Source organism: Arachis duranensis, chromosome 9 (genome assembly GCF_000817695.3).
Source record: "Arachis duranensis cultivar V14167 chromosome 9, aradu.V14167.gnm2.J7QH, whole genome shotgun sequence".
Taxonomy (NCBI): Eukaryota; Viridiplantae; Streptophyta; class Magnoliopsida; order Fabales; family Fabaceae; genus Arachis; species Arachis duranensis.
The window spans coordinates 105,390,166-105,404,792 of record NC_029780.3 but is presented as its reverse complement, the minus strand read 5'-3'; the positions used below and the strand labels follow the sequence as shown (position 1 = coordinate 105,404,792).

Genomic DNA, 14,627 nt, shown 5'->3' with positions numbered 1-14,627 from the left:
TAATGAATATTTAACTAATTAATTCAAACAATGAGGTGTATATATTTTATTTATAAATTATATTAATTAAAGTTGATACTCAATAAAAGAAAGATATAAATTAGATTTATTAGAATGATTGATAATTAGTAAATTTTTAGTCATTATATATTAATTTTTGTACAATTTCAAAAAAAATATTTTTTTTAAATATTTTGAGAAGAGAAAAGTATACATATTAGTATCAGAATGCACCATGTAAATATTTTTTAATGATATTATTTGTAAGTTTTATTCTTTAACGGACATTTGATGACTAATTAACTCAAATAATGAGATGTATATATTTTATAATAAATAATGTTACATATTCAAGTATTTTTATTAATTAAGACCAACTAAGTTGATTTAACATTAGCAAAAATTAGTTATGAGTAGCATTACTAAAAGTCTTATTGTTTAACTAAGTTAAATTTGATTTATAAAAAGACTTAGATGTGTAGCATTATTTATATTTTATTTACAAATCATATTAATTAAGGTTGATACACAATAAAAAAAAGATATATATTAAATTTAGGGTAAAAAACCATAATAAGCCAACTGGCTAAAAAAATTACGTAAATACGCCAAAGTAAAAATCGTTTCAGCAATAAGCCAGATCGCATTTTTATATAATTCGAACCAAGTTGGTTCGAACTCTATTTGTTAGTAAATCGAACCAGGTGAGTTCGAATTAGGGTTTTTTGATGGTAATAAATCGAACCAGCCTGGTTTGAATTAAGAATGAAGGTAATTCGAACCATGGTGGTTCGAATTATAGAGAGAGAAGGTTTCCTTGTAATTCGAACCGGGCTGGTTCGAATTACAGCAATCATAGTTCGAACCAGGCCGGTTCGAATCAGTGTGAGACTGAGCTGTATATATATGGTTCCAAACGTGAGTTAGTCTCATTAGAGGGAGTAGGATGGCTAGTGAGGAGAGTTTTGTGGTTTTGGTGCACCACAGAGGATCTGTTAATAGAAAAACTCGTTCCGGAGTAAAGTTCACAGATAAGAATCCTCTATGTATTGTCATAACATCTACGACGAGTTATGATGACCTTGTTAGCGCTGTACTAATGAAGCTCGGTCTAGAGGGTGCGAAGCGGGTAAAGAAGTTTTTCTATCGCATTCCAGTCACGGTGCTACAGAATACGGTGAAGTATGATTGCTTCACGATTAATAATGATGTGGACTTGCAAGTAATGTTTCTTTGTCGGCGGCAGTTTCCGGAGGTGAGGACACCGGAGTTGTTGGCACGGCTGGTTGATGTTGTATCCAGCTCCGGCGGTTCGAACAGGAATACGAACACTATAGCGAATCCAGCAGGTTCTAGTTCCCGGCCTGCCGTTGCTTCCTCGTCCGTCCCTGTGTACGAACCAGTGGTCCAACATGTCGCCTCCCCATCTTTCGCTGTTGACCTCAATGGCACCGAAGGCGACGAGGTAGTGGAAAGGGAAAATTTGCCGAACGCTTTAGTGGGAGTTGCACCTGTTGGCGTAGGAGACGGTCTTTTGGACGATGAAGAGGAGGATGACGTCGAGCCGGATATGATTGACGATGATAGCGCTGATGATATTGGAGCGACTGGGCCTGCATTGGAGGTAGGTGGTTCTAGCTCTGGCACACAGCAGTATCCACCACATTTTTCCTCGTTGGACTTGGACGCCATGAGACATGAGGGGGTTTTAGGGCATGCTATTGGATTCGGAGCTAGAGATGCGGAAGGGACTACTGGTCTGACAGAGTTCCAGGTTGGTCAGCAATTCCAGGATAAAGATGAGGCCCTTTTAAGTGTGAAGACTTACAGCATCCGGCGAGGGGTACAGTACAAGGTGGTGGAGTCCGATCACCGCCGGTATGTGGGCAAGTGTTCCGAGTTTGGGAACGGGTGCATTTGGGAGGTCAAACGGTACAATGGACCTCATACTTGCCTGGCCACATCCATCTCGAGTGACCACAGGAGTTTGGATTATCATGTGATTTCGGCGTTCATTATGCCAATGGTTAGGGCTGATGCATCCGTGAGCATCAAGGTGCTCCTGAACGCCACGGCAGCGCACTTTGGTTTTAGGCCGACTTACCGGAGGGTTTGGATGGCGAAGCAGAAATCTATTGCCCTCATCTACGGTGACTGGGATGAGTCCTACAACGACCTGCCTAGGTGGGTCTTGGGTGTCCAACTGACGATGCCTGGGAGTGTTGCGGTACTGAAGACGAGCCCGGTTCGAGTTGGAGGACAGGTGGACGAATCTCAAGCGTACTTCCACAGACTTTTCTGGACTTTCCCGCCCTGCATCGAGGCATTCCGTCATTGCAAGCCGCTAGTCAGCATTGACGGCACACATCTGTATGGGAAGTATGGGGGAACGTTGCTCATCGTGATTGCACAGGACGGGAACTCCAACATTCTACCTGTCGCATTCGCACTAGTAGAGGGTGAGAATGCGGAATCCTGGACATTCTTTCTCTCGCACCTTCGACAGCACGTGACCCCGCAGCCCGGTCTGCTGGTTATATCGGACAGGCACAACGGCATCAAGGCTGCGCTTGAGGCCCCTGACGGCGGTTGGTTACCGCCATCTGCGTACCGTGCATTCTGCATACGTCACGTAGCGGCTATTTTTGCCCTTACCTTCAAGGGCAAAGACGCTAGGAGGCTACTAGTGAACGCGGCGTATGCGAAGACCGAGGTTGAATTTGATTACTGGTTTGATATCCTGCGATCTGAAGATCCGGCGATGTGTGAGTGGGCGAACTGGATTGATTACTCGTTGTGGACTCAGCATCGTGATGAGGGGTGGAGATTCGGTCACATAACGACGAACATCTCCGAGTGTGTGAACTCTATCCTGAAGGGGGTCAGAAATCTCCCTGTAGCATCCCTGGTGAAGGCAACATATTGTAGGCTTGCGGAACTGTTTGTTCGCAAGGGGAGAGAGGCTGAGGCCCAGATGGGAACAGGACAATAATTCAGTCAGCATTTGGTGAAGTGTATTGAGGCCAACATGAAGACGGCCAGGTGCTTCACGGTGACGCTCTATGACCGGGATAACTCTGAGTTCACTGTAGCAGAGACCACTCCGACTGGTTCTTTCTCCTTGGGTACTTACAGAGTATCCCTTGCCTCTCGGACATGTGACTGCGGGTACTTCCAGGCTCTTCATTTCCCGTGTCAGCACGCACTTGCATGCTGTGCATACTCACGGGTCACCTGGACCTCTTACGTTCACAGCGTCTATCAGATTAGCTCCGTGTTCAGTGTGTATCGGATGGGATTCACACCTCCGATCCCGGAGGGCTTCTGGCCACCTTACGACGGACCCACGGTGATTCCAGACCCTGACAAGAGGCATGCCAGAGAGGGTCGTCCTAGATCCACTAGGATACGGACGAATATGGACCAGGCGGATCCGAATCGGCCAAAGAGGTGCGGCCTATGTCGCCAACCCGGACACACACGACGTAGTTGCCCACAGGTTGCAGGCTCGTCTCAGACAGGACACCATTAGTATGCATGTTGTTAGTGTTAGCATTATCTACATTAGTGCGCATCTTGCTAGTCTTAGAGTTATTTAGATTATTTCCCATGTTGTTAGTCTCAGTATTATTTACATTAGTGCACATGACTTTTAGTTTGATTGTTGCGAGTAGTAATGAATATGGCTTCTTTAATTATGTATTTTTTTCTTTAAAGTTCAATCATGTATGATAGTGGTTTGTACTTTTTTTGTTATATTATAGTCTGTTTACCTATGTTTTTTTTTAATTTGTGTTCTGGGACATTCATTTTGTATGATCAATGAATCTTGAAACAGTTTAGTGTTTATTTTTTCTTATTAAATTGTGTCCGGGTTGGCGATATAGGCCGCATCTCTTTGGCCGATTCGGATCTGCCTCGTCCATAGATACACAGCTCAGTCAGTCTCACACTAATTCGAACCGGCCTGGTTCGAACTATGATTGCTGTAATTCGAACCAGCCCGGTTCGAATTACAAGGAAACCTTCTCTCTCTATAATTCGAACCACCATGGTTCGAATTACCTTCATTCTTAATTCGAACCAGGCTGGTTCGATTTATTACCATCAAAAAACCCTAATTCGAACTCACCTGGTTCGATTTACTAACAAATAGAGTTCGAACCAACTTGGTTCGAATTATATAAAAATGCGATTTGGCTTATTGCTGAAACGATTTTTGCTTTGGCGTATTTACGTAATTTTTTTAGCCAGTTGGCTTATTATGGTTTTTTACCCTTAAATTTATTAGAATGATTTACAATTAATAGAATTTTAGTCATTAAACATCAATTTATGTATAATTTCAAAGAAGATAGAGATATATGCATACTAGCACCAGAATATGCCACGTCAATATTTTTTTAGCTAGAATACTACTTGTTGTAAGATAATGATAACACAATGATATTATTTGTAGATTTTATTTCTTAAGAGATATTTGACTAATTAATTCAAATAGTAAGATGTATATATTTTATTTACAAATCATATTAGTTAAGGTTGATGCACAATAAAAGAAGGATATAATTATATAAATTAGATTTATTAGAATGAGTGACAATTAATAGAATTTTAGTCATTAAATGTCAATTTTCATATAATTTTAAAAAAGATACATTCTTAAAATATTCTAAGAAGAGAGAGATATGATTTTGACACTAAAATGTGCTATGCTAAATTTTTTATGTCAGAATGCTACCCATTATAAGATAATATAATATAAATAAATTCTATCATATTCTTTGTAAAGTAACATATAATTTACCATGTGTGATGTGTCACTTTTTAATTGGTTATTAGGTTAACTATGGTTAGACTATTTTATAATTAAATTAGTTTTTAAAATTGGTAATTATGCAATTTTTTAAAGTATTAAAAATTGAAACATGGCTTTTTCCTCAAATCATTTCCAGAAGATGTATCCTAACCCTCTGTAATGATTTTCGGTGTTTCGCTCCTCCCCCATTCTTTCATCCTCATCGCGCCTCCCAAGCAGCACTGCCTTGTTGATTGTAATCAAATTATAAGCCAACTGAATAACTAAAAAAAAACTTATAAGGAGTTTCAAGAACGCAGAGAAGAGAGAAAACCAATCTGTCTAAGCACGGCGAAGCATATTCTAGCCAGAAGTGACAGTAGCGGCAGACGAAGATGCGATGAACGCGACGACGTAGAGCATGGGAGCCATAGATGCGACGGCGGAGTGTTGGAGACGCACCGGAGCTGGCGAGACGAATCAGAGGAGCCGACGATCGTGATTTCTGGACTCTGGAGTTCGGCCGTTCGAAACTTTAAGAGAGGCTGACTAGTGAGGAAGAGTTGCAGAGTGACATTAAGAAAGAACGAGGAAGAAGAATTTAGAATTAGGGCCACCGTTAACGTGATTTGGAAAATTAAAAAAAATCAGTTTCTAATCTTTTAATAAATTATACATTTTCCCCTTTTAAAAATTTAATTACAATATAATCTAACTATGGTTAAGATCGTAACTCAAATTAAAACCAAATATTCAATTAATATGTGACATATCATAGGGAGTAATTTACATGTTATTTTAAGGAAAGTTGGGTATAATTTACCATATAATATAATGATATTATTTGAAGGCTTTATTTCTTAATGAATATTTGACTAATTAATTCAAATAATAAGATGTATATTTTTAATTGCAAATCATATTAATTAAGATTGATACAAAAATATATATATTAGATTATTCAAATGATTGATAATTAGTAGAATTTTAATCATTAAATATCAATTTTTGTATAATTAATTTTAAAGAAGATATTTTTTCTAAAAAATTGTGAAAAAAATAGGTATACATACTAGAACTAGAATGCACCACATTAGCAATTTTTTGTGTGTTAGAGTACTATGAGTTATAAGAGAATATAATGATTTTTGGCGACAGAATACTATGCGTTGCAAAATAATATATAAAAATATAATATTTTTTGTAGATTTTTTAATCCTCAATGGATATTTGACTAATTAATTTAAAGAATGAAATGTATATATTTTATTTGCAAATCATATTAGTTAAAGTTGATATACAATAAAAAAATATAAATTAAATTTATTAAAATATTTGAGAATTAGTAAAATTTTAGTCATTAAATATCAATTTTTGTATAATTTTAAAAAAGATATGCATACTCGCACCAGAACGCGTCACGTTAATATTTTTGGATTCAGGTTTCCAAAAATAATTAATACTCTGGCAAAACATGAAAGTTTGGATTTATTAACTTGGATATATATTTTTTGTTTATATCATGTCTTCGGTTTTGATTTGATTTCGGGTAATGCATGTATATAGTGCTTATGCAACCAAGTTGTAACATATGCCTTTGCATGTACATTCAAATGTGAAAGGGATATATAGTTACTTATGATAATTTTATCATGTGCTGTTCTACATGTTTTATATATGTCCTATCATATAAAATTTCTTATTTGAACCGCATGCATTATTATTAATTTATATTGCACCTGTTTAGTCACTTAATTATACGCATGACATAGATTTTGGAAAGGCATGTCGCTTCCAATTATCTCATTTTAAGCCTATTGCTTTTTTCTTTTACGAGCTTTAGCATGTATATATTATTGCTATACGTGTCTGAATATTTCTTGAATTATTTAATGCTCTTGAATTTTTGTTTATTTTTACATTTTGATAATAGTATTAAGTGATATTATTAGTGATACCAAGTTTATTAAGATGTCTAGAATAAGTTGTTTCACGAAAAAATCAAAGATAGACTCGATATGTCAGCAAATGCAAATAGGATCTGCTGCAGCTTTTTCCGTGTCCCAAATGGATGGCCTAATTTCCTCCTCTGGTGGTACTGGTGCCGCTCCGACCTCATCTTTACGTCCCTTTCGACCGTCCCATATCAAACCACCGCCTCCCATAAATAGTGCTCAATACTCGGAACCACCTGATGAAGACTTAGACCCAAAGGTAGATGAGATAGATTCTTTTGAGTAACACGTTTACAACCTGTTTGCTGCATCAAAGGCTCTGAAGCGTAAGAGACGCAAGACCATCGAATTTTGGGATGTTAAAACAATTGGTATACAATAATTTATCCCATGTATAACTTTATGAGTAATTTCTTTATGATTTCATTGCATCTTGGCCATAGTGGTTACTCACACACACTAATTATGATAAACAGAGTCCGATGGGACAATCAAGCAACTTCATTTAAGTGTGAAAGAAGCTATGAAGCCACCTAACGGTAGAAAGATCGTACCGAGATTCAACGATAGACTGCAACCAGTTGGAAATGAAGCTAGTATACTAAGCGGCGTTGTCGAAATGCTGGGATCTGACTACACCAAATTTTCAATCTGCGAGAAAGACTGGAAAAAGGTTCGCTCTAGGGACAAGATATATAATGAATGTGTAAAGGTAAATTAATATTTTTATGTAAAGTTCCGAAATCTTAATTCGACGCCTACCAACAATTTAATTCTATTCTTGCAGGAATTGTTCCATTTTGAAGAAGATAGTGGAAGAATTATCAAACGTACAATATTAAAAATGCCAGGAAGGGTTTGGAAGGACACGAGGAATCATTTGTATCATTACTTTTAAGATGAAGAGCTAACCCTTGAACAAAATATTAGAGGCCGTCCACCGGGAATTACTGCAGATCATTGGAGATGGTTTCTTGATTATCGCAACAGTGATGAAACAAAGGTAATGTATTTTTATCTCAAATTTAAAAAAAATCTATTTATGTCATATTGAGTTAGTAAAAAATAGTGTCTAGTAGCTCTTATGTTTGATGGGATAACAGGAGAAGTGTAGGAAAAATGCTGAGAATCGATCGAAGCAGTTATACACTCATACTGGCGGATCGAAAAGTTTGGCAAGGCTCGAAAAAGAAGAGGTAATTTACTCTTAACCTACTTTTTGAACATTTTCTACGTAGACCTATTAACTATTTAAGCTATATTGTTGCAGTCGAAACGACAGGGGTGTCCAATTAGTAGGGGAGTTGTTTGTCTTAACGCACAAACGATCTAATGGATCTTATCTCCATGATGCAGCCCGGGCTATTGGTGTGAGTAATGTGTTGGAAATCGCTATGTTGTTTCTCATAGGTTTTGTTTGCTAAAACTGTGTTCAAAGTATGTTTGGTTAGCAATTAGCTAATAAATGATTTTGTTCGCTTATCTAATTGTGTAGGAAAGAATTGCGAAGATTGAGCAACGTGATGAATCATCTAGGCTGTTGTCTCAGAATGATTCACTTGCTCAAGCTCTTGGAAAGGAGCACCCGGTAGAGTGCGTGGCATGGGAATCGGACCGATTACTAGTCAAGTGTTCGATTCGAATTCAGCTCAACCAATTATTGGAACTCAAATGGAGGAGACCCAAAGGGTGTTGCTTGAACTACAAGCAGAGCTGGCGGCTGAGAAATTAAAAAGGAAGGCAATGGAGAGTGCTCTAATGTGTCTAGTTCGAGGGCAAGGTGGGGAGCTACCACCAAATGTGGCTGCATGGATAAATTCATTAGAGGGACAGAGTAGAGAGTGAATCTAAGGATTTGAAATTTATTCTTTAAGCTAAATATACACTTTTTTATTGTTGATTATGCAACTTTTAGTAAGAAATACACTTTATTGATATTTGGATTTAATGAATAATTTTATCAATTTTGATTTTTATTCGTTCACCCATCAATTTATTCATTCAGTTAAAAAATAATTAAGTTTTCTAATATCAGAAAATTTTTTATAAATAGCCAAAAAAAATAATACGGTAATTAAAAGAGCGCTGATTGCCAGTACAAAATACAGTCATTTTGCGGTTTAAAATGAATGAATAATTTAAATTTTTGGGAAAATCGGATAGCGGCGGTTTGAAACCGCTGCGGAATACATTTATAAAAACACAACGGTCAACAGAACAGGAGTAGTTCAAAACCGCCAGAAAATGCATTCGAATTTTCTATTGGCCAAATAGCGGTGATTTCAAACTGCCGCTAAAACAATCGACGCCAATCAAGTAGTTTCCTAGCGGTTGTGCTAGCGGTTCAACAAAATCGCTGCAAAATCAAATGTCCACGCTCTATACAACAATGGTTTTTGAACCGCTGTGCAAACCGCTACTAAGCGGTGGATTTGCTATAGTGATTGTAAGATAATATAATATAATGATATTATTTATAGACTTTATTTCTTATAGAGTATTTGAAAATCCCTTAAATTCAATTTCCACCAGAATTGAATTGAATTTCAGCATTTAAAACAAAAAAAAGGGTTTAAATAGAATTCAATTCTATTATTTTCTTCCAAAATCAATTCTTATCTAATTGGATATAATTTAAAATTTTATTTTATTAAAATTTCACTTAAAATATAAAATATCTAAAATATATATGTGATCTAATTTTTTTTTACTCATTTATTTTTAAAATTTTCCATCTACCTTTCAACGCTATCTTCACTCTCTTTTTCTCTTCTGTACAGATGTGTTTTAGCTCCTTTTCTTTCGTATAGACGTGTTTCATCGGTAAGGTATATATATTTCTTTGTTTTATCGGATGTGTATTGCACTTAAATAATATCACATTTAAACTTTTAACATATTGCTCTCCTTTCCTTTTTGTAGATGTGTATTATTTTATGAGAATTTATATACATCTAAATAGAAGGCAGCGTATATCTCCAATTGAAAGATTAATCATTCAAACACAGCGATATAAATATATAATAGAGATTACGTACGAGATGAGTTGATAGTTCAATTAAAAATACATTATAACTCATGTTCTATTTATAATACATATGAGTTATGATATTTTTAAAAGATTAGTTGATATATTTTATAGAAGAGAACTTCTTAAGAATATCCGATATATAACTATATTGAGGAATAAATTACAAAATTTTTGTCTATTTTAAGTGGTCAAACAAGTATTCGAACAAATTTTTTTTTGGTCGATCTATTGAAACAGTCATCAGTCATCATTTTATCAAATTTTTAAAGTTATAATAATACTTAAAAGATTAATTTTTAGTTCAATCAAATAGTACAGTTGTTCCATCAGAAATTATTTATCAAGATTCTATTCATATTTGAAGGTAATTGTTTTAAAATAAAATTCATTTATTATTTTTATGTATATTTTTTATATTTTTAAATAGTCATATCACTAATTTTTGTTTAAATTTTTAGAATTGTGTCGGTGTTATAGATAGACACATATTCGTGATAAAATTTTAAAAGATGTATCAAAATATAGAGAAAGAAAAAGTTACCCGATAATGAACGTATTAGTAGCTTGTATATTTGACTTAAATTTCTCCTATGTAATGTGTAAATTCTGCATAATTAGTGAATAATTAGCTAATAAATTAATTATTAATAAAATTAAGAAATTGAATCTATAGTTTAATGAAGTAGAAATAATTAAAATTTGAATTTTGACACTAATTTTAAAATTTTTGGCTCAAAAAATGAGTCAACGGGCCAAACTAGTTAGACCGAATCCAAAGCTCATTATATAAAAATCCAAAACAATATCTATTCCCTCATTTTTCCATGGAAGCATGCTGAACACAAGGGAAGAGGGAGGTACGCCAAACCCTTGCCAAAAAATTCGATTTCACTTATTTTTCAATCTGGAGCTCCGATTGACGAGCTGTCAGCGACCATGTGTTTATCTTGAAACTCTCTACAAAATTCACTGAATAATTTGGTAAGAATCTAGTGATTTCTCATTCAGCCACTCTTTTCCTAATTTCGAAAATTTGAAGTTTTAATTTTGAGAGATTATGTGATTTTGGTATTTAGGATCAAATTAGCCTTGTGAATTTATCGGGTATTGTCCCGAATTTTTGCGGTAAGGTGAAAAACCATTAACTCTTGTGAACCATTAATGATTATGAACCCTAGTTTGATTTTTGTGATATTTATGTAGAATTAGAGTGAGATATATGTTTTGGAGACAAATTCGATGATATCGGTGACTAGAAAGTGAACCAGGTTGGGTTTCTTTCACTGAGGATTCGGAGCTTTGAACACTTGAAGAATGGAGATAATTGAGGTGCTTCGACATTAGGGAGGAATCACCTAAGGTATAGTTTTGGTTTCTCGTAGATAATATATAAAGTTTCGTGAAAACAGAGGTTAAATGACTATAGAATAGGTTGAAAATATGTGAATATGTTAATGCTTAATAATCTTGATGTAAATGTGGAATTATATTGAGAATGGATTGATGAATGATGATTTTGTTGTTTGATGAGTTTGGGGTTTGATGATGATAATGCATAATGATGAATAATGAATAATGTTGTTTGATCTTTGGTTATGTGGAGTGGAAAATTGGTATAAATGAGTAATTGATGCAATGGGAAGGTAATGGAATGGTAGTAGACCTGTTCTATACATGGTGAGTGTTGTTTTAACCAATAATGCATTGGTATTGAGTTGAAAACTTGGTAAAAATAGAGGTTGATAAAATTTGAGAAAAACTAATTTTTTATCGAACTTTGGCAAAACATAACTCGACTTTCGTACCCCCAAATTTGTTTTGAATGAAAATTGAATCCGTGAAGTTTATGCTGTTTGAAAAATGGACTAGAAACAATTTTTAACGAAAAATTTATGTGAGTCAGAAGTTCGAAGTGTAAAAGTAGTTTCTGCATAACTTAACAGCTTTTTACGAAATTTGAGAGGCATGCGTACAAGACACACACACGCGACACGACAATTTTGTTCTGTTCAGACCTCTCGCATACGCGGGTGTGTACATGTGTACGCGAGAGGTGAATTTTGCAAGCCATGTACCCGTAACATGGCATGCGCATACGGGACCCTATTTTGGAAAATATTGCATTTTTGTAATTTAAACATGATTTCAAACATGTAAGCCTCTATTTTTACTCTCTAAGGTCCTAATACTTAGTTCTAATTTTGGTGAAAGGGGAGAACCTTGAGAGAGTATTAACTTGGAAGTGAAAAAAACTTGACAAGTGGTGAATTATGATTGATGATTGACTTGAGAGTGAATAAATGTTTGATTGAGATATCTGGATAGTAGCAAGGATTATGGTTTGTCCCGCTTGCTCTGAGTCAGTGATTGTGACGCCTAGGTAGTAGAAGCAGTAGTGAATTATTCTATTTGCTCCATGTTGAGTTTGTAAACACCCGCCTAGGTAGTAGCAGTAGTAGTGGTTACATCACTTACTCTGAGTTAAGCGGGTAGTAGCAAGTGGGTTGTAGCTCAGTCCCATTTGCTCCGGAATATGTGTTTCTGTCCAAGGTTAGCTACTAGGACATATCAGGTTGGCTATATAACCGATAGATGATATTATTAGTCATAAGGCAGGCATTCATATATGCATTTTTTTGTTTTGTTTGAGTTTGTATTACTTGAGTTTGCCTACTTAATAATCTATGCTTATCTGCTATGTGTTCTATTTTTAGTAACTAAAATCTATCTGTATTTTCTTTGTATGTATTATATGTCTGTGCAACTGAGAGTTCCCTTGTCTAGCAGAGGAGTGACGAGGGCAGTTCCACCAGAGTTTTAGAGAATTGGAAGAAAGTGAGAATTAAGGGGTTAAGTTAGAATTGGATTAGAGCCTAAATGCCTTAGATAACTTACCTTATTTATGGTTTTAAAATCTAACTCTAAGTTTTAAATTTGAGTGTCGGAGTACTAGGATTATCTATGGCTTTTTTGAAACCTTATATATTATTTATGTGGGCACCATTACCATGCTGAGAACCTCCAACTCTCATTCCATACATATGTTGTCTTTTTCAGATGCAAGTCGAGAGGTACCTCGCTATCCGGGAGTGGGATATATATATATATATAAATATATGTTTAGACTCTCCTTTGTGTATGTTTCACTTTTGTACCTCTTAAATGCTTGATGGAGAACCAGTGTTCATTTTGAGTATTTTGGAACTTGGGATTGTATATATGTATGTAAATATTCTCCGGTCAGCCTTAGTTTCGCAAGTTGAGCCCAAACCTTGAATATTTTGTATCCTTTGATACTCCACTCTTATTATATATATGTATCTTTATTTTTTTTCGTATGCAAGTTTTTGTTCACGCGAGTGATACGCTTTTCTTTTTGCGACTTGTTGCTTAAACTTTCTTTCAAGGCTCCTCAAATATAACTTCCTTTCAAATATACTATGTATATATTTATTATTTTAGAGGTCGTAATACCTCACCACTTCTGTTTCACAACTTAATTGTAAAGTTCTGTATGATAGAGTGTTACATAATGTCTGAGTGGAAGGGCTCGGCTTCAGATTCACGAATTTTAGATAATACACTTAGTAGAGAAGATAATCTAATTGTTCCTCAAGGTATTAGTTTTTTAGTAATTTTTTTAATTTTTAATAAATATTCTTCTAATATTAGTTAAGCAAATAGTTTATATTCTATTTTTAGGTAAATTTTACTTAGCAGATGCTGAATATATGCTAAGGTCTAGTTTTATCACTCCATATCGAAGTATTCGATATCATTTAAAAGAATATTCATGACATCTTCTTAAAAATCCCAAAGAGTTATTCAATTTAAGACATTTATCATTCTCCAATGTAATTGAAAGAGTTTTTAGAATTGTGAAAAATAAATTTTCTATCATAGGAGAGATGACTAGATATGATGTAGACAATGTGAGCGAAATTATTATAGATTATTACGTTCTGTGTAACTTCTTAATGAATTTTGATCCAGACTTCTAAACTATTTGAGGCAATTCGTAATTTGAGTGCATAAGATGATAAATTTTTTGAAATTGTTAAGCGGCTTGTTGAACATTTTACTTTTATTGATGTCTTCTTTGAATGTCCAAAAGAGTTGCATTTAGAATAGTTGCGCGACAAGTTAGGTTGATTTCATGCCTAATAGTTTCACAAAGTTTACGTGATTTTTAAAATAAACTTTGAGTGATATTTTGTGTTTTTTATTTTGACAAACAAATACTTATGTTGCATGAATTTACTTTTGTTAAATTTTGAATTAAAATATTTGTGAGTTGTTAGTAGATAATTTAGTTTATTTTTTGTGTCGATGACTTTACTGATTATAAACTCTGATTTTGGTCTTCTACATATTTTATAAGAATGAAAAATAATATTTTTTATTTTTCAAAAGAAGTAAACAAATTTTAATTAAAGAAAAATTTAATTTAAAAATACAATTTTAATTATTTCATATAATTTAATGAATAAATATATTTTTTATTTAAATATAATGTTAGATTAATAAAGAATAAAGGTATTTACTATAAAATCTTAATTTATTTAATAAACATTCTAAATATTAGAATTCAATTCAATTCTATAAATTTATTAATTCATTCTAAACGTTAAAATTCAATTCAATTCAAATTGAAATTTAATTTTTAATAGAATTCAATTCAATTCTATATCATTAAAAATTTTTAGACAAATTATTAATGAATATAAGAATAAATAATTTAAACAATAAAATGTATATTTTTATTTGTATATCATATTAATTAAAATTAATACATAATAAAAAAGGAATATATTAAATCTATTAAAATAGCTGATAATATGTT

The 14,627-nt window shown here is 34.1% G+C and overlaps 2 protein-coding genes across 2 annotated transcripts; both read left to right on the top strand.

The window, feature by feature from the left end:
- Positions 1-946: 946 nt before the first annotated feature.
- Positions 947-2,992, top strand: LOC107466616 (uncharacterized). Its single transcript, XM_016085609.1, has one exon. It carries the CDS (start codon positions 947-949, stop codon positions 2,990-2,992), a length of 2,046 nt encoding a protein of 681 aa, XP_015941095.1.
- A 36-nt stretch (positions 2,993-3,028) lies between these two features.
- On the top strand, positions 3,029-3,532 carry LOC107466617 (uncharacterized). Its single transcript, XM_016085612.1, has one exon. It carries the CDS (start codon positions 3,029-3,031, stop codon positions 3,530-3,532), a length of 504 nt encoding a protein of 167 aa, XP_015941098.1.
- Positions 3,533-14,627: the final 11,095 nt, after the last annotated feature.

What these genes read in the sequence shown, in the direction of transcription:
- LOC107466616 (XM_016085609.1), top strand. Translation starts at nt 947, where the DNA reads ATGGCTAGTGAGGAGAGTTTTGTGGTTTTGGTGCACCACAGAGGATCT.
- LOC107466617 (XM_016085612.1), top strand. Translation starts at nt 3,029, where the DNA reads ATGAAGACGGCCAGGTGCTTCACGGTGACGCTCTATGACCGGGATAAC.